The 23,687-nt window shown below is 36.7% G+C and overlaps 1 protein-coding gene across 1 annotated transcript in view; it reads left to right on the top strand.

The window, feature by feature from the left end:
• LOC122814088 (sulfotransferase 1C4-like) overlaps positions 1-20,744 on the top strand; it is a 345,308-nt gene extending 324,564 nt beyond the window's left edge. The window contains exon 7 of the mRNA XM_044086697.1: positions 20,362-20,744. Within this exon, the coding sequence (XP_043942632.1) occupies positions 20,362-20,492 (131 nt within the window). The 3' untranslated portion in view covers positions 20,493-20,744. The remainder of the gene's footprint in view (positions 1-20,361) is intronic.
• Positions 20,745-23,687: the final 2,943 nt, after the last annotated feature.

Genomic DNA, 23,687 nt, shown 5'->3' with positions numbered 1-23,687 from the left:
TTTAGTTTTGTCTATAAATAATGACACGTGATACTTTCTGATCATATTTAGTTTTTTCCATAACTAATGACATGTGATACTTCCTGATCAAATTTAGTTTTGTTTATAATTAATGACACATGATTCATAGGTTCATAGATTAGTACTAGGCTAACTACCCTTGTGAGCCATTTTAAGCCTAGCCAATTATCCCTTGTGAGACTCCAACCCTGCACCTTGTGTTTGTAAGGCAAACACCTTAACCATTAGGCCACCCTCCCAACCCTGATACTTCCTGATCATATTTAGGCCATAACTAATGACATGTGATCCTTCCTGATCATATGTAGTCTATAACTAATGACACGTGATACTTCCTGATCATATTTAGTTTGTCTATAACTAATCACATGTGATACTTCCTGATCATATTTAGTTTGTCTATAACTAATGATGTGATACTTCCTGATCATATCTAGTTTTGTCTATAATTAATGACACATGCGACTTCCTGATCATATTTAGTCCATAACTAATGACATGTGATCCTTCCTGATCATATGTAGTCTATAACTAATGACACGTGATACTTCCTGATCATATTTAGTTTGTCTATAACTAATGACACGTGATACTTCCTGATCATATTTATTTCGTCTATAACTAATGACATGTGATACTTCCTAATCATATTTACTCTATAACGAATGACACGTGATACTTCCTGATCATATTTAGTTTGTCTATAACTAATGACACATGATACTTCCTGATCATATTTAGTCTATAAGTAATGACACGTGATCCTTCCTGATCATATGTAGTCTATAACTAATGACATGCGATCCTTCCTGATCATATTTAGTTTGTATATAACTAATGACACGTAATACTTCCTGATCATATTTAGTTTGTGTATAGTTAATGACATGATACTTCCTGATCATATTTAGTTTTGCCTATAACTAATGACACTTGCTACTTCCTGATCATATTTAATTTGTCTACAACTATTAACACCTGATACTTCCTGATGATATTTAGTTTTGTCTTTAACTGATGACACATAATATTTCCTGATCATATTTAGTTTTATCTATAACTAATGACACATGATACTTCCTGATCGTATTTAGTTTGTCTATAACTAATGACATGTGATACTTCCTGACCATATTTAGTTTGTCCATAACTAATGACACGTGATACTTCCTGATCATATGTAGTCTATAACTAATGACACATGATACTTCCTGATCATATTTAGTCTATAACTAATGACATGTGACTCTTCCTGATCATATTTAGTCTATAACTAATGACATGTGATACTTCCTGATTATATTTAGTTTGTCTATAACTAATGACATAAGATACTTCCTGATCATATTTAGTATTGTCTATAAATAATGACACATGATACTTCCTGATCATATTTAGTTTGTTTATAACTAATGACATGTGATCCTTCCTGATCATATGTAGTCTATAACTAATGACACGTGATCCTTCCTGATCATATGTAGTCTATAACTAATGGCACATGATCCTTCTTGATCTTATTTAGTTTGTGTATAACTAATGACATGTGATACTTCCTGATCATATTTAGTTTTTTCTATAACTGACACATGATACTTCCTGATCATATTTAGTTTGTGTATAACTAATGACATGTGATACTTCCTGATCATATTTAGTTTTTCTATAACTGACACGTGATACTTCCTGATCATATTTAGTTTATAACTGACATGTGATACTTCCTGATCATACTTAGTTTTGCCCATAACTAATGACATGTGATACTTCCTGGTCATATTTAGTTTTGTCTATAATAATGACACATGATACTTCAGGAATGATCAGGAAGTATCACGTGTCATTAGTTATGGACAAACTAAATATGATCAGGAAGCATCACGTGTCATTAGTTATAGACAAACTAAATATGATCAGGAAGCATCGCATGTCATTAGTTATAGACTACATATGATCAGGAAGGATCACATATCATTAGTTATAGACAAACTAAATATGATCAGGTAGTATCACATGTCATTAGTTATAGACAAACTAAATATAATTAGGAAGGATCATGTGTCATTAGTTATAGACAAACTAAATATGATCAGGAAGCATCGCATGTCATTAGTTATAGACTAAATATGATCAGAAAGGATCACATATCATTAGTTATAGACAAACTAAATATGATCAGGAAGTATCACATGTCATTAGTTATAGACAAACTAAATATGATCAGGAAGTATCATATGTCATTAGTTATAGACAAACTAAATATGATCAGAAAGTATTATGTGCCATTAGTTATAGACAAACTAAATATGATTAGGAAGGATCATGTGTCATTAGTTATAGACAAACTAAATATGATCAGGAAGTATCACGTGTCATTCGTTATATACTAAATATGATTAGGAAGTATCACGTGTCATTAGTTATAGACAAAACTAAATATGATTAGGAAGTATCACATGTCATTAGTTATAGACTAAATATGATCAGGAAGTATCACATGTCATTAGTTATGGACTAAACTAAATATAATCAGGAAGTATCACGGGTCATTAGTTCTAGACATACTAAATATGATCAGGAAGTATCACATGTCATTAGTTATAGACTAAATATGATCAGGAAGTATCATGTGTCATTAATTATAGACAAAACCAAATATGATTAGGAAGTATCACATGTCATTAGTTATAGACTAAATATGATCAGGAAGTATCACATGTCATTAGTTATGGACTAAACTAAATATAATCAGGAAGTATCACGTGTCATTAGTTCTAGACATACTAAATATGATCAGGAAGTATCACATGTCATTAGTTATAGACTAAATATGATCAGGAAGTATCACATGTCATTAGTTATGGACAAACTAAATATGATCAGGAAGTATCACGTGTCATTAGTTATAGACAAAACTAAATATGATCAGGAAGTATCACGTCATTATTTATAGACAAAACTAAATATGATCAGGAAGTATCACGTCATTAGCTATACACAAACTAAATATGATCAGGAATTATTACGTGTCATTAGTTATAGACAAACTAAATATGATCTGGAAGGATCACGTGTCATTAGTTATAGACAAAACTAAATATGATCAGGAAGTATCACTTGTCATTAGTTATAGATTAAATATGATCAGGAAGTATCACGTGTCATTAGTTATAGACAAACTAAATATGATCAGGAAGGATCACATGTCATTACTTATAGACTACATATGATCAGGAAGGATCACATGTCATTAGTTATAGACAAACTAAATATGATCAGGAAGGATCACTTGTCATTAGTTATAGACAAACTAAATATGATCAGGAAGTATCACGTCATTAGCTATATACAAACTAAATATGATCAGGAAGTATTACGTGTCATTAGTTATAGACAAACTAAATATGATCAGGAAGGATCATGTGTCATTAGTTATAGACAAACTAAATATGATCAGGAAGGATCGCATGTCATTAGTTATAGACTACATATGATCAGGAAGGATCACATATCATTAGTTATAGACAAACTAAATATGATCAGGAAGGATCACATGTCATTAGGTATAGACAAACTAAATATGATCAGGAAGGATCACATGTCATTAGTTATAGACAAAACTAAATATGATGAGGAAGTATCATGTGTCATTAGTTATAGACTAAATATGATCAGGCAGGATCACATGTCATTAGGTATAGACAAACTAAATATGATCAGGACGTATCAGGTGTCATTAGTTATAGACAAGCTAAATATGATCAGGAAGTATCATGTGTCATTAGTTTTAGACTAAATATGATTAGGAGGTATCACATGTCATTAGTTATAGACAAAACTAAATATGATCAGGAAGTATCAAGTGTCATTAGTTATAGACTAAATATGATCAGGAAGCATCACGTGTCATTAGTTATAGAAAAAAACTAAATATGATCAGGAAGTATCACGTGTCATTAGTTATAGACATACTAAATATGATCAGGAAGTATCACATGTCATTAGTTATAGACTACATATGATCAGGAAGTATCGTGTGTCATTAATTGTAGACAAAACTAAATATGATCAGGAAGTATCACATGTCATTAGTTATAGACAAGCTAAATATGATCAGGAAGTATCACGTGTCATTAGTTATAGACATACTAAATATGATCAGGAAGTATCACGTCATTAGTTATAGACTAAATATGATCAGGAAGTATCATGTGTCATTAATTATAGACAAACTAAATATGATCTGGACATATCAGGTGTCATTAGTTATAGACAAGCTAAATATGATCAGGAAGTATCACGTGTCATTAGTTTTAGACTAAATATGATTAGGAGGTATCACGTGTCATTAGTTATAGACAAACTAAATATGATCAGGAAGTATCACGTGTCATTAGTTATAGACATACTAAATATGATCAGGAAGTATCACATGTCATTAGTTATAGACTAAATATGATCAGGAAGTATCATGTGTCATTAATTATAGACAAACTAAATATGATCTGGAAGGATCACATTTCATTAGTTACAGACTAAATATGATTAGGAAGTATCACATATCATTAGTTATAGAGTAAATATGATCAGGAAGGATCACGTGTTATTAGTTATAGACAAACTAAATATGATCAGGAAGTATCACGTGTCATTAGTAATAGACAAACTAAATATAATCAGGAAGTATCACGTGTCACTCGTTATAGACTAAATATGATTAGGAAGTATCACATGTCATTAGTTATAGACAAACTAAATATGATCCAACCAATACAGCAACAAAATAACTGATTCCTGATATGGTAGCCAAAACCAAGAACCACAGCTCAAACAGAAGGATGCAAAAGGAAGTAATTTTAATAGACAAAAATCACACAAAGCTCCAATAGATAACACAGGTTTAGCGCTTTCATCTGCAATTCGGCAGACTTCTTCAGAACCAATTGTACAATAATGATTCTCTCATTTAAAAGCAATTTGGCGCCAAAATAACGTAATCCTTTTAAAGGGCCATTGACACAACCTCAACACACTGAATATGTGCAATAAATATGACACATATAGATGTCATCATACACAATATATTTAAAATGTAGTTAAAAATGATGAATGAAAAACAGTACAAATTCCATAAGTGTGCAATGTAAAAATTAATTGCTTGTAAGTAATAAAATGCATAAATTGCAAGCATAAAAACAGATGAACACCACTCAAAAGGGGGTATGAATTGGAAGGATCACATGTCATTAGTTATAGACTAAATATGATTAGGAAGGATCACATATCATTAGTTATAGAGTAAATATGATCAGTAAGGATCACGTGTCATTAGTTATAGACAAACTAAATATGATCAGGAAGTATCACGTGTCATTAGTTATAGACAAAACTAGATATGACCATTAAGTATCACGTGTCGTTATCTATAGACAAGACTAGATATGACCATTACGTACCACATGTGATTAGTTATAGACAAAACTAAATATGATCAGGAAGTATCACATCATTAGTTATAGACTAAATATGATCAGGAAGTATCACGTGTCATTAGGTATAGACAAAATTAAATATGATCAGGAGGTATCACATGTCTTTAGTTATGGACAAAACTAAATATGATCAGGAAGTATCACGTGTCATTCGTTGTAGACTAAATATGATCAGAAAGTATCACGTGTCATCAGTTAAAGATAAAACTAAATATGATTAGGAAGTATCACATGTCATTAATTATAGACAAACTAAATATGATCAGGAAGTATATTTGTGTCATTAGTTATAGACAAACTAAATATGATCAGGAATCACCATATGTCATTATTTCTTTTTCAACAATAAAGTCGATTTCGGATGGTACCTTGTTTTCTCCTTTTGTTGCACCTTTGACGTTCTTTTATTGGTAAATTTGGGTGCATTTTCCACTTTTTAACTTGGATGATCAGGAAGTATCACATGTCAGTTGTGAACTAAATATGATCAGGAAGTATTACGTGTGATTATTTATAGACAAAACTAAATATGATCAGGAAGTATCACGTGCCATTAGTTATACACAAACTAAATATGATCAGGAAGTATCACATGTCATTAGTTATAGACAAGCTAAATATGATCAGGAAGTATCACATGTCATTAGTTATAGACTAAATATGATCAGGAAGTATCACGTGTCATTAGTTATAGACAAACAAAATATGATCAGGAAGTATCACATGTCATTAGTTATAGACAAAACTAAATATGATTAGGAAGTATCACGTCATTAGTTATAGGCAAAACTAAATATGATCAGGAAGTATCACATGTCATTAGTTATAGACAAAACTAAATATGATCAGGAAGTATCACATGTCATTAGTTATAGACAAAATTAAATATGATTAGGAAGTATCACATGTCATTAGTTATACACAAACTAAATACGATCAGGAAGTATCACACGTTATTAGTTATAGACAATCTAAATATGATCAGGAAGTATCATGTGTCATTCCATATAGCAAAACTAAATATGATCAGGAAGTATCACATGTCATTAGTTATAGACAAAACTAAATATGACCAGTAAGTATCACGTGTCATTAGTTACAGACTAAATATGATCAGGAAGTATCATGTGTCATTAATGTAGTAAGGCTATTATGTACCTGGAATGTAGTATCATGTTTGTCACGAATGTACATGCATTGTATTTGCCATGAATGGAGTAACTATCATGTGCACCACGAATTTAGCAGCACGTTTGCCATGAACGGAGTATCATGTTTCAAAATCAACACAATACACTAAACAGCAGCCAAGTTCCAGTGTGACAGATGAACTAAGATATATCCAAATAAAACTCCAGCATTGTAACATGTGAAATCTAAACTTTATTGCAGACACACAGGCAAAAATAGAGAAAAGACTGGTTTCAACAGTTTAACGCAATCTGACAAAGTTAGTTAGTGCAACTCATTTCTGTGGGAAACTTGATTGGGTCAGACAACGATCACACAGATGCAATTAATTTGATTTCCTAGGGTGTAATCACTTAGCCTGATAGCATACAGTGCACCAAGCATTGCTTTTGAACAGTGCTACTTGAAGTCATTATTTATTTCCACAATTAAAGTTATTTTTTTATGAAAAAACAAATAGCCAGATGATACAGCTACTACAGAAGAGGGGTGCTGGAGCTGCACTGTGAATTTTTGGGAGGTATTATAGCAGACTCAGAATAGATAAAGTCCATTGGTGATTCAGAAGGACTAGTTAAAGTCTAACAGTGACTCAGAAGGGCAAAAGTGTATCGGTGATTCAGAAGGACTGGTTAAATTAAAGATGGCATTTCAGTGGTGTGATGACTGTAAGAATAGAAAGGAGCTGCAGTTTGAGTGCTGAGGGTTTGGACACGGTACTTATTTTAGTTTTAATATGTACCCAAGAAGACTGGAAGATAACTGGCAATCAATATCATTAAAATAAATGTGTTTTCTGACTAAACAAGAGACAATTGTAGGCTGGCTCTACTGAACCACTAGGGTAAAGCATTGATTCTGACCCAGATTTCCCAGTATTGATTAGTGACCCAGAGGCTACAGAAGTTGGCCAGGAAGGGTAGGAGTGAATGGTCAACTCCAGCTTAACCATCCTGGGAGAAAGAAGGCAGTCCAGCCACCATATTATGCAGTATTAAGAGCCATGACTACTCATGCCAGTCACATATGTTGGATCTGTAAATGTGTAGGGTCACAAATGCATGAGGTCACTTGTATTACAGAGTATGGCCAAAAGCATGCTACAGAGACCGAGAGTCAGGTCTTAAAACAGAATCCCAACTACCTCTTTGAACGATGGCCTCCCATGACCAAGTCTCAGCTGAAGAGCAAAAAGCTGATGAGCTTATCTACTTATGGGAGAGGGGTAACTAGCAAGCAGTGGGATAAAAGGAATGCATAAAAAGCAGGGCTTGTGATGATACATTCAATTCCAAAATGGGAAATACTATCAGGATTACACTGTCAGATAACACTATGGCAGTCAGGCGATGTTTTACTGAGGGAATTTATACCGTTATTAGGGAGTGGAAAAGAAGGCTTGTGATAATTTAAGGAAAAGCACAAATCTGGGAAAACAGCAGCACTGCATTGTCTGAGAAAACTGTTCCACATAGATGCTGCTATTACTGAGAAAATGTGACGTATTGTGACTGAAAGAAGAACATGCTTGCTGAGATATATACAGTTGTACAGTGGAAAAAAATAACAATAGCACCACACTGAGAAAAGAGGGGCAGAAAATATTACTGTTACTAAAACAGCTCATTCACCTTTCGGGATTTTTCATTTTTTTTTTTTTTGGTGAGTGGAAAAGGGGACCTTGTGTTGACATGAGGAATTACACAGGGTGAAAATATGCTAACATTATTATAATGTTTGAAAACACCTTGACAATTAGACATTGCTGCCAGTGAATTAACTTACACCATTTTGTGTTAAAACTAGCACCCTGTATTTTCTGAGAACACTGAGGCATAAGTACATCACTGTTACTGACAGAGGCGTTTTACCACTCCAGAGTTATTAGTGGAATCAAAGTCCCTGTTGGTTGCTAAAGGTCTAAGCGTCTAAAAATGGTAAAAAAATAATCATAAAAAAGAAGAAAACAAATGACTGGCTCGACTTCCACAGAAAACTATTTATTAAAATAAAATAATAACATTGATAAAGTAAACACTAAAAGACTAAAAGTCAGTCCAGAACATTCAGGATTTTTTTTTGGACTGACATTTAGTCTGTTAGTATTTACTTTATCGATTTTATTCTATTTAAATAAATAGTTTTCTCTAGTGGTCGAGCCAGTCAGTTTTCTTCTTTTTTATGAATATAGTTATTTGTGGCTGGATAAAGGAAATTTGTAATGATACAGGAATTTCCACACAAGGAAAATATCCTAACAGTATTATGTTGTTTGAGAACACTGAGGCAATCAGACACTGCTAGTAATGATTAAACCTCTGCTATTATCTTAAATGGGGGGGCTTGTGTTGATACAAGGATGTCTGTGGAGGAAAAACATTAATTGCTCCGAGAACACTGTGATTGATTATCTTACATTTTTATCTACAGTGGAAATACAGAATGATGTTTATTAGTGAAAATAGGGCTCTTTCTGGTACTACAGTCTACACATTAAGGCAGTAGATAGCACCCCTGTACTACCAGGCTATAACTCATTCCACACCTTTCAGCCCCAGAACTTGGACTGAAGCTCCAAAGGCAGTGGTGTTTCCATATCCATGCAGCTAACATCGGGTAAGACAGCAATTCAGGTTGTAGCCTGATATAGGTCCCCAACCATGTCCCAAGACTCACACTCCACATTCCTAAGCACCCTGGAGAATATTAGGGTCCAAACTAACAAACTCCTACTGGGTGACTTCAACTACCCCTCCATTAACTGAGAAAACTACTCGTGTACCAATACACTTGCCCAATGTTTCCTGGAATTCATTAATTTCAATGACCTTGACCAGCTCATTCTTACCCCCACTAGAGGTAGCAACATCCTTGACCTGGCCATTACTAACATGGGCGACCATTGCTCTACACCAATAGTCAACTCCTCCCTGGTTAGATCCAACCACAAACTAATCACCTTGGAAATCCACATCCCTCCCCGCAAAGGTAACCACCATGAAAAACTTCTCCAAAGCTAAGTAGTGAAGGTAGAGGCACAGGAACCACACAAACCAAAGTCCAAACCACAAATCCAATTTATTGAGAGCAAAAACAAACCAAAGGCATTCAAGCGCTTTCATTTTTAGCAAAGACTTCTTCAGAACTGCTTGACATGGTTATCTCCAACCTTAAATAACCCTAATACATCATGTGATAAATGTGATCAGATATTCACGACTCAACTTTAGTTTAGAAAATGCATTGATTATAAAACTTCAACAAGAATTGTTGTGAATATCAAGTTAAATGAAAAACTGAACATAAGTATAACAATAAGAATAAAATTAAAAATAAAAATAATGTTGAGAACAAAAATGGTAGAAACGTCAGTGTTCTAGTGACAAATGTAACAAGACATAATCAGCCCTCAAGACTTTTTAGCTTTAATATAGGTGTAATAGAACAACATTCATTCAAACCAGGTGGGGTAAGGGCATCACACATAAGAATCCATATAAGTTCTTTATTGAGAAGATGTTCGTCAGGGTAAAAGCCCCTTGGGTTTGGTTCCAAGAAGTCAATCATCACAAATTTAAAAAGGTGTGGTTCCTGTGAATAAATTGGATTTGTGGTTTGGACTTTGGTTTGTGTGGTTCCTGTGTCTCTGCCTTCACTACTTGTGGTTTTTGTTTTTTTTCCTTTTTGCACTTCTCCAAAGCTAACTTTGGGCTCCTCAAAACGGAGGTGGCTAACTTCACCTCACCCATGCAAATGGAGATCAGTTGCATGACCGCTGAATCATACACTGATGCAGTCTATGAACACGTACACAAATGCATGGATCTCGCCATACTCAACAGAACCAAGACTCTCTCCTCCAAAAAAAGAAAGCCAATCTGGTGGTCCCCTGCCATAAACAAACTCTACAATAGAAGGAGGAAACCGATGTGGAATAAGGTGAAGTCCCAAGACTGGAAAAACTCCCTTATCAGCCTCAACAAAAAGTTGAGATCCCTCATCAAATCCTCTAAAGCTAGCTATGAAAACAGAATTTCAGCAGATAGGAAAGACAACCACAAGGCCTTCCATAGGTATGTAAAGAATCTCCATGGCAATACCCAGATTTGCTCTGAGCTACTGCACAATGGTACCTCCTATACCGAACCAACAGATATTGCCAATATACTGGCCAACAGATTCAGTGCCAACTTTACCCCTCTCTCCCCCCAAGGGACCAGTCACAATACCAGTAGATTGCCAGGCACCCAGTATTACTGCTGCACAAGTTAAAACAGCACTGTCCAAGGGCAAGAATACAGCTTCTATGGGACCTGACAATATCCGTGGCTGTGTTCTACATGAACTACAGTGTGAACTGGCACCTCAACTGTGTGCCCTGTTCAATCACAGCCTCACCTCAGGCTTTGTCTCTACTGAATGGTGCACTGCTGCAGTCATCCCTCTCCACAAAAGAGGAGTGACTACATACCCTGGGAACTATCACCCCATTAGCCTGATGAGTCTGATATGCAAAGCTATGGAATGCATCATCATGGACCTAATAAACAAGGATATACGGAATCTCCAAACTCTGGATCCCACACAGTTTGGTTTTGTGAAGGGTAGCTCATGCCTGCTCAACTTGGTCATCTTCTTTGAGTCAGTCACCAGAGCTGTGGATGAAGGCATGGTGGTTCATACAGCCTACCTTGATCTGGCCAAGGCCTTTGATACCATTCCCCACTCAAGAATCACAGAAAAACTCACTAAGTTAGGCATCAACCCCTATAGCACTAGGGGGGTTGCAAACTGCTCACAGGTAGAACCCACAGTGTGAAAGTATTTAACTCCAAGTCAGACTGCCGACCAGTCACCAGTGGAGTCCCACAGGGTTTGGTCCTGTGTCCTCTCCTGTTTGGTATCTACTTGTCTGAAGTCCAGGCCAAGACAAAGGGACTCTGGCTGACAAAGTTCACAGATGATTGGGAGCTATTATTAACTCCCCAAGTGATGTTGACATCCTACAGAAAGGCCTCACTGAAACCAATGACTGATGTCAGAACCATGGCCTTAAGCTCAATGCCAAAAAATGTGTCATCATCCCCTTTGGGAAAAACCTGGATCCCATGAATTACCACATCAATGCTAGTCCACTGAACACAGAAGGTATTATAAGAGATCTGGGAACACAGGTCAACAGCAACCTCTCTTTTGACCACCACATTGCCACTGTCAGAAAATCCTTCTATGTGGCACATCTCATTACTAAGGGTTTTGCATCCAGGAAGAAAGAGCTCATTGTCTCCCCCTACTCTTCTGTCATTAGGCCAATCATTGAGCACAATGCCCCATTTGGCATGTACCTCACTAGACACCTGCAACAACTGGAAAGGCCACAAAGGTACCTCACAAAGAGGATCCTAGGCCTTAAACATTTGTCTTATATGGGCAGACTAAATAAACTCCAACTATTCTCTGTCTCATATTGCTACTTAGAGGCAATCTCTGCTTGACTTACAAAGCCATGTCTGACCCAGCTCTCTTAGAAATGCTACATCTAAAGAAATCCCAATGCCTCCACACTACACGCTCCAGAGATCTCAACCTCATTACCACAATCAACAAAACATGTTGGAGGGACAGGTTCATAACCCAGAGACTGCCCATGCTATGGAATAGACTTCCCATACGTGTCAAGCAGAGCACCTCACTGGTCCCTTCAAGAGAAATCTTGAAGAGTGGATGGGAAATAGAAAATTCACCCCGGGGATCACTCCAGTGGCTCTGCTTGACAGAGGCACTGGAACTAAGGTCGGGTGGCAAGATGCCAGGGTAATCTTATGAGCTAGGCTTGTAAAGGCCCCAGAGCCATTAGCTTAGTACACACCTATGAAACTATGAACAAAAATCATTTAATCAGTAAAACGCCAAACATGCATTTTTCCTCAGAAGGGGGATCTACAGTTAATGTTTGTATGTTTGGTAGAACAGTGGGAATCCTTTTTCCTCATTCAACAACATTTATGTAATTCTATGATATGCCTGGCAAGTCAATGGAAAAGCAGAAAGTGAAAAACAAATAATTGTTTCTACCAGTGAGGTAATCAGCATTTTATTTTTACTCTTAAATTATTATGTTTGGAGTCATTTACTGTATATAATCCTTTACTTGTGAAGGAAAATCTAAGGAGTTAAAAATGCCACAGAAAAAAATAATGCAACTGCTGCTCTGGGGAAAATATCTGTAGACAGTGACTCTTTAGAAAAAAATCATAAATTTCAAGATTTTTCTAGCAGCAAAAGCTTATATACACATGCAGTCCAGTTGTACAATAAACTCGCAAGGTAAACATTACCAAAGTAAATAACAGTGACTAGTGCAACTTCATTTTTGTTATGAAATAAAATCCAGAAGGTTACAAAACCAAAACAAATCCAAGGCTGAAGGTCATGAGCAGCCAACTGTTTTACTTGGTAAAAAAAAACAAAACAAAACAAATATATTAAGCACTTTTGTCCCATATAAGAACTTTATCAGAATATAAAAACAGTTAAGATAAACGACTTTTATACATACATCCTTGAGCAATGACAACAATTCCTCTGATGTTTCAAGAGGGAGTGTCTCCAACCATTCTTAGACAAAGTAGTATCACAGTGCCATCTAGTATTCAGAAGATTTAAGTACACTTCATCCTGACTGATCTTGTAAGCCAGCTAAAAAACTGTAAACCTTTAGTATCGAAAAGATTATGTTTTTATATATATATTAGTTTCTGTAAAGAATCTTAAATAAAAAAATGAAATAAATAAAAATCAAATCACATTAAAATAAGAAGTTAAAATCATATACATAAAAATCACTCTAAAATACTTAGTACCTAAGAATAACTCAACATTCAATACATGCAATGAGATGGTAGAAAATATTAAAACCAATTGTAATGGGCAATAGGGGCGTTCGGTTAAAGAGTATATAAAGTGTATGTCCCATATCATTTCCTTGAAGGGGCTTGAATAGGAGGAAAATGTGTATTAAGTATAAAGTTCATATAAATAGCCTGGTACGTAAAGTGCAAACCTGTACCAAAGGGGCCAGAGGTATTATTGTACCATTCACCCCTACCTCTGTTTTCTTACCTAGTCAATGCTTTAAATTTTAACAGGGTTAAAATGAGTCCCTTCAAAGCATGATAAATACTCCACCTCATACACACTCCCATTATGTAGGACACAGACATAATCCTGTCTAAACTCTACTCCTTTGATAATAATGTTGGGCATCTCTTGTGATCCCCTCAGGTACTTCCTAACATTTACTCATATCAATATAGCACTATTGACTTTTTATAAATTAAATAAAATGTTTATTGTAGTTGAAGTCCCTATGGGATCTGATGCCCTTTGTACACTAGATTCAGTACATTCATCTAACAAAAGCTGATTGCCATGACATCTAACCTAATGAGAACATAATACACTGAAAAATAATTAGCCGTGTAAGTTTGTCCTAACAAAGCGTCATATTATTTTTATACAAATCCAACTGTCCATCATAAATGTTATACCAAACCCACATTTCTCTCCTTTTGTAGACAATGAACACTCCCCGTTGTCCACTCTAATCTAACAGTGCCAGCAGCACCTCCATTGGCATTACCCATTTCTAATGAAACATTCACACAGTTTGGGGCTATAAAACCTAATTTCTCAGCCTTGCAGTAAGCCACTCACATTTTCTCAATTAATGTTCACTTGATGACTCCACTCCCCCATATTCATTCACCTCTAACCTGTAAACCTTGTAGTATCCTTGCAATGTTTCTCTAGTACCCTAAATATCTTCAGCTCAGAAAACTTCTATTTTCAAATTCTAGTCAGCAGTACCAATAAGAATTCCTAACTTTCTGTCATCTACGAATATATCTGAACCGGACTTTGGATCATCTATGACAACACTGCTCCTTACTTCGTCTGGTGACCCAATCCTGTCCCACCGCTGGCCTATGCAGTTCTTGCAGTTTTGTGAATTTTTAACAACTGCAATCATGACTTGGAAGGACCGAATCTTATGCCCGTATAAATCATCATTGTAAGCCATATCATTCCTACATTTGATATAGGGTAGCGTTTGTATGTACCTGTATTTAATTATTTCGACTGTCCTAAAGTTTTCCATCTGGTACACTTGGCAGGTTACCCATCACTCATACTCCATGAAGCCTTTTGCTCTACACTTGTGTTTACATTTAAATTTGCATCGGCGCTGCAGAAAAGCCTCAATATCCATGCTTATGCACATCACCAAAACTGCATTCCCTTAAGTGCTTGTGTAGTCAAAATGGCAAACTCTTTTGCAAGCATTAATACCTACAACAAACATCCTCTTTTCCCACCTTAGGCAACTGCACAGGGTACCTAATCAGTTGCAATGCTCAGGACAGATAAAATTATTAATCATTCACCATTCTACATTGTTTATATTCTAGGAGGCTCCTCTATACATTAGTGGAAAACCATGTATATCTAGAGTTCATAAACAATTAAATGCTCACATGCATTTCGATGGAAATCCGACTTACAAACTCTGTACCTCCTGTAACAACAGGGTGAACTCAGTCTCTCAAATGACCAATCAGTAATGGCTAACACAGGGTTTATGGGTATTGTTTCAATAGCCACAGTGAGTGGTCAGCCACACACTCTAATATTCAGTATGCAAACTCCTCAATGTCTTTTTACTGCGTACATCCTCAGCAACATAACCTGATAGATAGGTTCATAGGTTCATAGGTAGGTACTAGGCTATCTGCCCGAGGGCATTTATAAGCCTAGCCAGAGTGTGTCAGCTTTCACCGCCCCATTGATTAATTAACTGAGCCTCTGTCAAGAAGATTGATGCCCCAGCTGTACCCTCAGCCCCCTCTATGAGCTGTCTATCATGGCTTACTCTACTTTCAGTCTCCCACCAGCCGACTATTGCACAAAAACGAAATGGGAACAGCAATTACATATTCTTGTATTACATACATGTAACTAGCAGATAACATAATGCTATCATACAAGATAAATAATGTAAGTAAATGACTGCATCATAGTGAAAAAGTCACATGAACTGCAGTTTAGTCATTGAATATAATATGAAATCCATAAGGCACCCAGACAGAAATGATAATGACTTATTCTTGCAATACATAAAGTTCACAAAACAAATCATATATGATTTCACCATGCAAGACTAAACTTTTCATACCTCACCATGTTAATACTCAAAGACCTTATATAACATGCTCCAAAAAGAACATGAAAAATAAAAATTGTAATAATCAACTACCTAAGAAATACTACTTGAATCAGTTCTTGTTTAACTTGTGTAACAGTCAGCTAGTAATGCATTTATCCTCAGATTAGATACGCATAAACAACTGATAAAATGAAACGTAAATTTATGGCATGAAATAATGTTACTGAAATATGAATTTTAGTTAGCTGACAGTCTCCCGATATTTCTGAGGATACCTTCCCACTGCTAAGGCTACCTTAAGTCTTTAATGGATTTGATACTTAAACCATGGGAGATGGTCTCATGCCACGTAACTCCACTGAGTGCCATGTAACTACACCAAGTTACCTCTCTGTTGTTCTACAGCACAAGGTCATCATTCACTTCCCAAGGTGTATCTTATTTTTACTATTTATTTATTATTCGTTAAACAACTAAGTACAGCTGTCCAGTTCCCAAACGTTTGAAAGTAATATTCAAGAAAGATACCTGTTTGGGCCCCTAGCTGATAATAACTGAATTTTAAGAGATATGGTTCTGCTCCATCCCATTTCAGTTCTTTCCAAAACATAACCTTTATTCACAAGTTACTGAGCATTAATAAAACATCAAAAGGGCACTGACTTGAGATTGCAACATGCTTTCTTATGTGGTAAGTAATAGTGTTAACATTTCTGCTAATTCATAAGTGAAACCAGGATCTCCTCTATCAGCCAGGAATGTTTCCTCCTCTAATCCATTTGTTGCCATGGTATTTATTCCTCTTGTGTCTTAGGAAAGCCTCTTCAGCTCTTTTATGATGTTCAGTACCTCCTCAAAGTCTGATTTGTCCTTAGATTTCCATTTTCTAGTAAAAACTTTCTTATCTGCCAAAGATAATATGAATGAAGAATGCCTTACTATATTTTACTTCTCTCCAATTAATTTCTCAGCTAAAGTATAACATTTCACCAGTTGGTGTGAATCATTTACCAGATATCGCTTTTAATGCCTTATGAAGATTGCCCTTTAAGCTGTGTTAACTCTATGCACTCACAAAATGTGTTACTGATTCTTCCTGACTTGTATGAAGATTGCCGTGTGAGCTCTGTTAATCCATGCACTCACAAAACATGTTACCAATTCTCCTTCAACTGTATGAAGACTGTCCTTAAAGCTCTGTTACCCCAAAATGTGTTAACAATTCCCCCTTACCTGATTATTACACTTCCAGCAAAGCATCATTGAGCTGCAGAAAAAAACATTCCCATCTACTTGGGATGCAAAATACTAAGTCTTCAGAATGTTATTGCATATTTTGGTGCCCCACATATGTCCTGCCACTGTTATTTTGACCTGTCAGCAAACAGTGCTACTGAAGGCAATCTCTGTGCCACTGCAGATACCATCTGACTTCCTGGCACATGCACATTGCTTTTCTGTGTTTATCATGCTTTAATATTCCCCTCACTGAGGCAACTGTGTAAAATAATTCTGCTCAAGTTTCAGCTGGTGTTGGCAGGGTTGCAAGAGAAGGCACTGGGCTGAGACTGAGGTGGATGTAATCCAGAGAAGCTCATTTGAGTGTGGCAGGACATGGATTTCACCCATGGTAGCAATGTACCTTTACCATACTCTGTTAAGACCAATTGTCATTTGTATATCATCTGCAATTAGTGGTAGAAGTCCAGCTCCATAGTGCTGATTCGGTTGCACTGAAATATTGATGGTAACTGTGGGGCAGTTAAAACCCATAGCCTTTGTCAATCATAATAATAGCAATTTTATGGATTTTGTATAACGTATCACCATAGACAGAACATTTTTTTTAATTTGTTTTATTGTCCTTTTTCTCAAATTACTGTTCATATTTTATTTAAGTGATTTGTATCATTTTGTACTGTAAACATTAGGCTGGACTGAAAAAAGATATGGATGGATCAGTGCTCCACTATGGATGCAAAATTCTAAACAAAATAAATAAAAATAATACAAGATAAGATAGGTGCAGATGAAACAGACAAACACAATTCTGAGTTATGCATGAGAGGCCATTGAGAAGAGCTTGAGATGAATTGTCACAGGTCAAGATATATTGGTCAGAATATACAGAACTGGCTTTAGGAAACTAAACTGTGCAAAACTCTATCAGGCCCTGGGTCTCTGACGAATATCTCGGTATGGGACATTAGATATGGTAAAGACATGTAAAATAGTTTAAGGTGAGCTCAACAGTCACATGGCCCAGATCAAGCTGTAGGCAGATGAGGTTAGAACACCCTCATAAGCAAGAAGATACCATGCAAATTATGACTGCTGTCTCACAACCTATAGAGAGAAAAAATAACTATCAAAGCAGTTTTCCAAGAGTGATGCATGACCAGACTTTGAACCAAAGAAAGATAGGTGACTACAGGTGTTTCTAAAGGAAATGGCAAATGAATTTTTCATCCAATGAGGGAAGACAGACCAGATTTTAGACTACAAAGGGATAGACAATTACATTTGCACTGCATCATTACATGTCCAGGATGCCAGTGTTATAGTGCCCACAGCAGAAGACACCCTCAAACAGCCCCTGCAGATCATTGTTCTAAGCCCATTGAAGCCACAGAGATGAATTTGTTACCTTCACATACCAAAATACATGATGTGGGAAGTATTTACTTAAATGGAGAACCATTACAAGTGCTACTGAAATGGGTGATACAAGTACTAATAAGTAACAATATAGCTATATTACACTAACAATGTTTATATGTCCTGTTTTGTTATGGGCTTGGCTGCAGCTATAACCACTGAAGTAGTAAGTAAAGGATACATTCATTAGAGCTCTACTGTGTAGACTAAATGTACGCAATGAATACATCTACTGTGCAAATATACAGTCATGGAGATGACGATATTATCAATGATACAGTTATCATGCCTTACAGCTTACAGCTGTTGAGTAAACCACTGTGATATATTTAATTACAGACTGTCTAATAAAACATTTTTCCCCTGGAGGGCTGCACCCATCTGCCCCAATGATAGTTCTGCTGCTATACATTGATCCCTAAATATACCACCTTCAAGGTCACACCAGCTCATAAAAAAGGGAATACAAGCAATGCCCCTATTTCCACATTTGTGCAACCTTTGTGACAGTATATTGAGAGATTAAGGGTATGGGGACAAGACCCCCTTATCAGTGGTACAGTGTGATTCAATCTCTTGCTAAATAACTTTAAATTCTGTATCTGCCACAGCTCAGGAGGTGAAACGTTTAGAAGGAAGCTCTGATGAGTAGGTCAGGCATCGGTAAATTTCTGTATATAGTAGGCCAGAACAATACTGCTATGCAGGGTACGTGCTACTGTCTTTTATGCATATAGATCAGCATAAAATGAATGGATGTGAAACGACCTTGTGCAGACGCTTCCATTACAAGATGGAGTCATCTTCACACCCCTCAGTAAAGAATTCTCACACTGAGCTTTTACTGCAGTAATGCTGTCTGCCAGATTTTAACATCATTTCACAGCACATTGCCAAACTTAGGTATGAAACACAGAGTGTCTTATAGACAGTGAAAAGCAATCTGCTTTTCATACTTGGCTTTACAATTTCAGGTCGCCTAATATTTCCCCTAGATGGGAATCAAAGCCGAAACAAGAGAAGACAGACGTTCATTTAGTATGTGAATGACAGGTCATGGAGCTGATTGTACAACAATACAAACCTGTCATTAACAAATAAATACATGAAGACAGACGTTCATTTAGTATGTGAATGACAGGTCATGGAGCTGATTGTACAACAATACAAACTTGTCATTAAGAAATAAATAAATGTATCATATTTTTCATAAGTGTTCATGTTTTTATGCAACTAAGTACATTTGTTTGTCACATTTTACATTTTTTTCCTGTGATATTCTCACTATAGCATGTACAACCTGCGTTCTATGTGGCACTTTTATGTCCATGGACCACTGTCAGTGGCTGCTGGGAACAGATTGACTGCCACACATAGCAGGTATGGATGAGGGAAAAGGCAACACGAATCAATTCATATGCTGCACTGCCTAGTGCTATCCCATATTGTTCTGTGGTAATGGGATGTCCATGTCTAAAAGTCTACTAATAACCACATATGGAGAGCTGGACAGTCTATATTGCCTGCTGACTCTATAGGGGTGCCCTTATACCGAGTCCATTACTCCCCCAGCCCCCCCACACACTCTTGGAAGAACAGACATGACAGAATGGTCTACCTTTCCCAGCCTTACAGTTTTCCCTAAACCAGGGACTCTGGCGTCAGAGATAGAAATACACAAACTGTGACGAATGGCATGTTAACTTGTACATTTTTAATATGTGTTACTTCAAACATTTATCAGCATCGTGTGTTTCATTATTTGTGTTTCAGGTACAGTTGGAGACTGGAAATCTCATTTCACTGTTAGTCAAAATGAAATGTTTGATGAGGACTACAGACAAAAAATGGCCGACACAGATCTGCGGTTTCGCTTCCTGCTTCAGCGAAGACAGGATGCCTGAGAAATATGAAAAAATGAAGCAGGAGGAAAGAAAAGAGTCCCATCCAAAAAATAAAAAGAAAGGAAAATCAGGTGGGCAGCGTGTTTCTGCAGGGGTGCACAAAAACAATAGATGCTATAAATAATCTGGAGATATTCCACAAAATGTATAGGAAGTATCTATATACTTTTACTTGCTTTCCACAATTTCTTATGCTGTTAAAAATGCAAATGCAAAGTGAATGTGATGTGCCTTAGCATTAACTATCATTTAGGGAATGTGATGTGCCTTAGCATTAACTATCATTTAGTGAATGTGATGTGCCTTAGCATTAACTATCATTTAGTGAATGTGATGTGCCTTAGCATTAACTATCATTTAGTGAATGTGATGTGCCTTAGCATTAACTATCATTTAGTGAATGTGATGTGCCTTAGCATTAACTATCATTTAGTGAATGTGATGTGCCTTAGCATTAACTATCATTTAGTGAATGTGATGTGCCTTAGCATTAACTATCATTTAGTGAATGTGATGTGCCTTAGCATTAACTATCATTTAGTGAATGTGATGTGCCTTAGCATTAACTATCATTTAGTGAATGTGATGTGCCTTAGCATTAACTATCATTTAGTGAATGTGATGTGCCTTAGCATTAACTATCATTTAGTGAATGTGATGTGCCTTAGCATTAACTATCATTTAGTGAATGTGATGTGCCTTAGCATTAACTATCATTTAGTGAATGTGATGTGCCTTAGCATTAACTATCATTTAGTGAATGTGATGTGCCTTAGCATTAACTATCATTTAGTGAATGTGATGTGCCTTAGCATTAGCTATCATTTTCCTAGCTGTATCACAAACTAGTAATAAATGAAATTAACACAGTCTGTGTCTCTTGTGATTTATTTCAGGTAACAGTGACTGACTAGTAAGTTTATGTTTATTTGCTGTCTTCTGCAGTTTCCTCTTTACCTATGTGTTGGTGCCTACCTGAGGGTTCCCCCCCTTCAGCCCTCTAGACCGTTATGCTACAACAGTTCTCTTCCTTATGTCCACCCAACCAATTACCTTTTGAAGATCACTCTAGTGTAGCCTGGTGCTGTCCACTGCTCCCCACCTGGATTGCCCCACCTGAACTGCTTTATGGCATCTCCTGCAATCAAGCAATGCACTCGTGTCTGACCTTCCAGCCTGTTATTAGGGGCCTACACTGACATTTATCTGAATAGCATTCAACCTGATGGCCATAACTCCATTAACATGTCTGGTAAGGCCTTGCCTGGGGTTTTGGGGGAGTTAACTGGAAATTCAAATTCATCAAGATATAGACAGATGAAACTCAGAGGACAGCAACACAAATGGCGAATTGACTTCATCAGAGCCCAGCTGTCCTGTGAGATACACACCCAAGTCCTACATCTGTGAAATGACACACTGTGGTCACACCTGTCCTGTGAAGTACTTATACTAAACATACGTCTGTGAAATGAAACCCTGTGGACACAGCTGTCATGAGAGGTACACACCCTAACTCTCTATCTGTGAAATCACATGCTGTCAGTATAGCTGTCATATGAAGTACACATTCTAACCCTACATCTGTGAAATGACAAACTGTGGCTACAGCTGGCATGTGAGGTACATACCCTAAGTCAGGATCTGTGAAATGACATCCTGTGGGTACAGCTATAATGTGAGGTACACACGCTAACCCTACATCTGTAAAATGACACACTGTCAGTACAGATGTTACATGAGGTAAACACCCTAACCTTGCCTCTGTGAAAGGGTATTCTGTGGTTACAGCTGTCCTGTGAGGCACACACCCCAATACTACATCAGTGAAATGACACTCCTCTGAGGTACTGACCCTATCCCTGAATCTGTGAAATGACATGTTGTGGATACAAATGTCCTGGGAGGTATACACCCTAATCTGGATTTGCGAAATGACACCCTGTGGGTATAGTTGTCATATGAGGTACACACCTTAAACCTACATCTGTAAATTGACACTCTAGGAATATTGCTGTCCTGTAAGGTACACATCCAAACCCTACATCTGTGAAATGACAAACTATGGGTACGGCTGTCATGGGAAGTACATACCCTAGCTCAGAATCTGTGAAATGATACCTCGTGTGTACAGCTGTCATGTGAGGTACACATTCTAACCCAGCATCTATTAAAACTGTGTACCATTTGAATGTTTATTTGAAAAGGATATGCTTTAATATTTCTCTCAAGAAAATAATTGTATTGTTTAACTTTGAGTGCTGTGGGTGATGTTTTACTTATTACCTTAAAAGGATTTATGACTTTTTTCTGATAAAACAAAATGTGGGTACCCACCCTTCAAAGCGATATTGCCCCTTCAAGTATTTGAATGTTTGAATTTTTTTAAGAGTAAACAATTTGTCTTGGTGGATTGCAAATGCATACCTTAGAACTTAGGAAGAAGGGTACTGTGGCTGTAAAGTTCAAATGTATCCCTTTTCCAGAAAATATCGTGTATGTGTGTGTGTGTGTGTGTGTGTGTGTGTGTGTGTGTGTGTGTGTGTGTGTGTGTGTGTGTGTGTGTGTGTGTGTGTGTGTGTGTGCGTGTGTGTGTGCGTGTGTGTGTGTGTGTGTGTGTGTGTGTGTGTGTGTGTGTGTGTGTGTGTGTGTGTCTGTGTGTGTGTGTGTAGGTGTGTAAGACATAACAATTTGTTGAAATAATCAGAAGAACGTGGATTTTAGGGTCTATATTATATAGACGAAAAATCCAAATGTCGAACACTCACATGAGCGTAAATGCAGAAAGTCAAAATCGCTGTTGTGGGTGGGCTGTGCCCACCACACCCCGTGCTAAATATATATTCCAACTCCGAGATCGCACTACAGTGAGGAAAGGACAAATATTCCGATCCTCACTGTACTGCGATCAAAAAAAATAAACGAGTTCCTGCAGTTATGCTTATATGAGCATTCAACATTTTGACTTTTCGCCAATCTAAAGTATACCTGGATTTTACCATTTTACCATTTTACCCATATTAGTAGTGGATATCTTCCATACTCCTTTAAGACCAACTGTTCTTTGTACTTCATCTGCAACTAGTGGTGGGATTCTCATGACCATATGTCTTTTTCTGTTTGACAGGCGTTCATTCGGGAAACACTTCGCAGTCGACCTTCTTCTCTTTCCTTGTAGATTGAAACCAGTGTCTT

The sequence above is a fragment of the Protopterus annectens genome, chromosome 10.part0 (assembly GCF_019279795.1).
Source record: "Protopterus annectens isolate FY-2018-M chromosome 10.part0, PAN1.0, whole genome shotgun sequence".
In the NCBI taxonomy this organism is placed as follows: Eukaryota; Metazoa; Chordata; order Ceratodontiformes; family Protopteridae; genus Protopterus; species Protopterus annectens.
The sequence above is the reverse complement of the archived record's forward strand: the minus strand, read 5'-3'. Positions and strand labels throughout refer to the sequence as shown.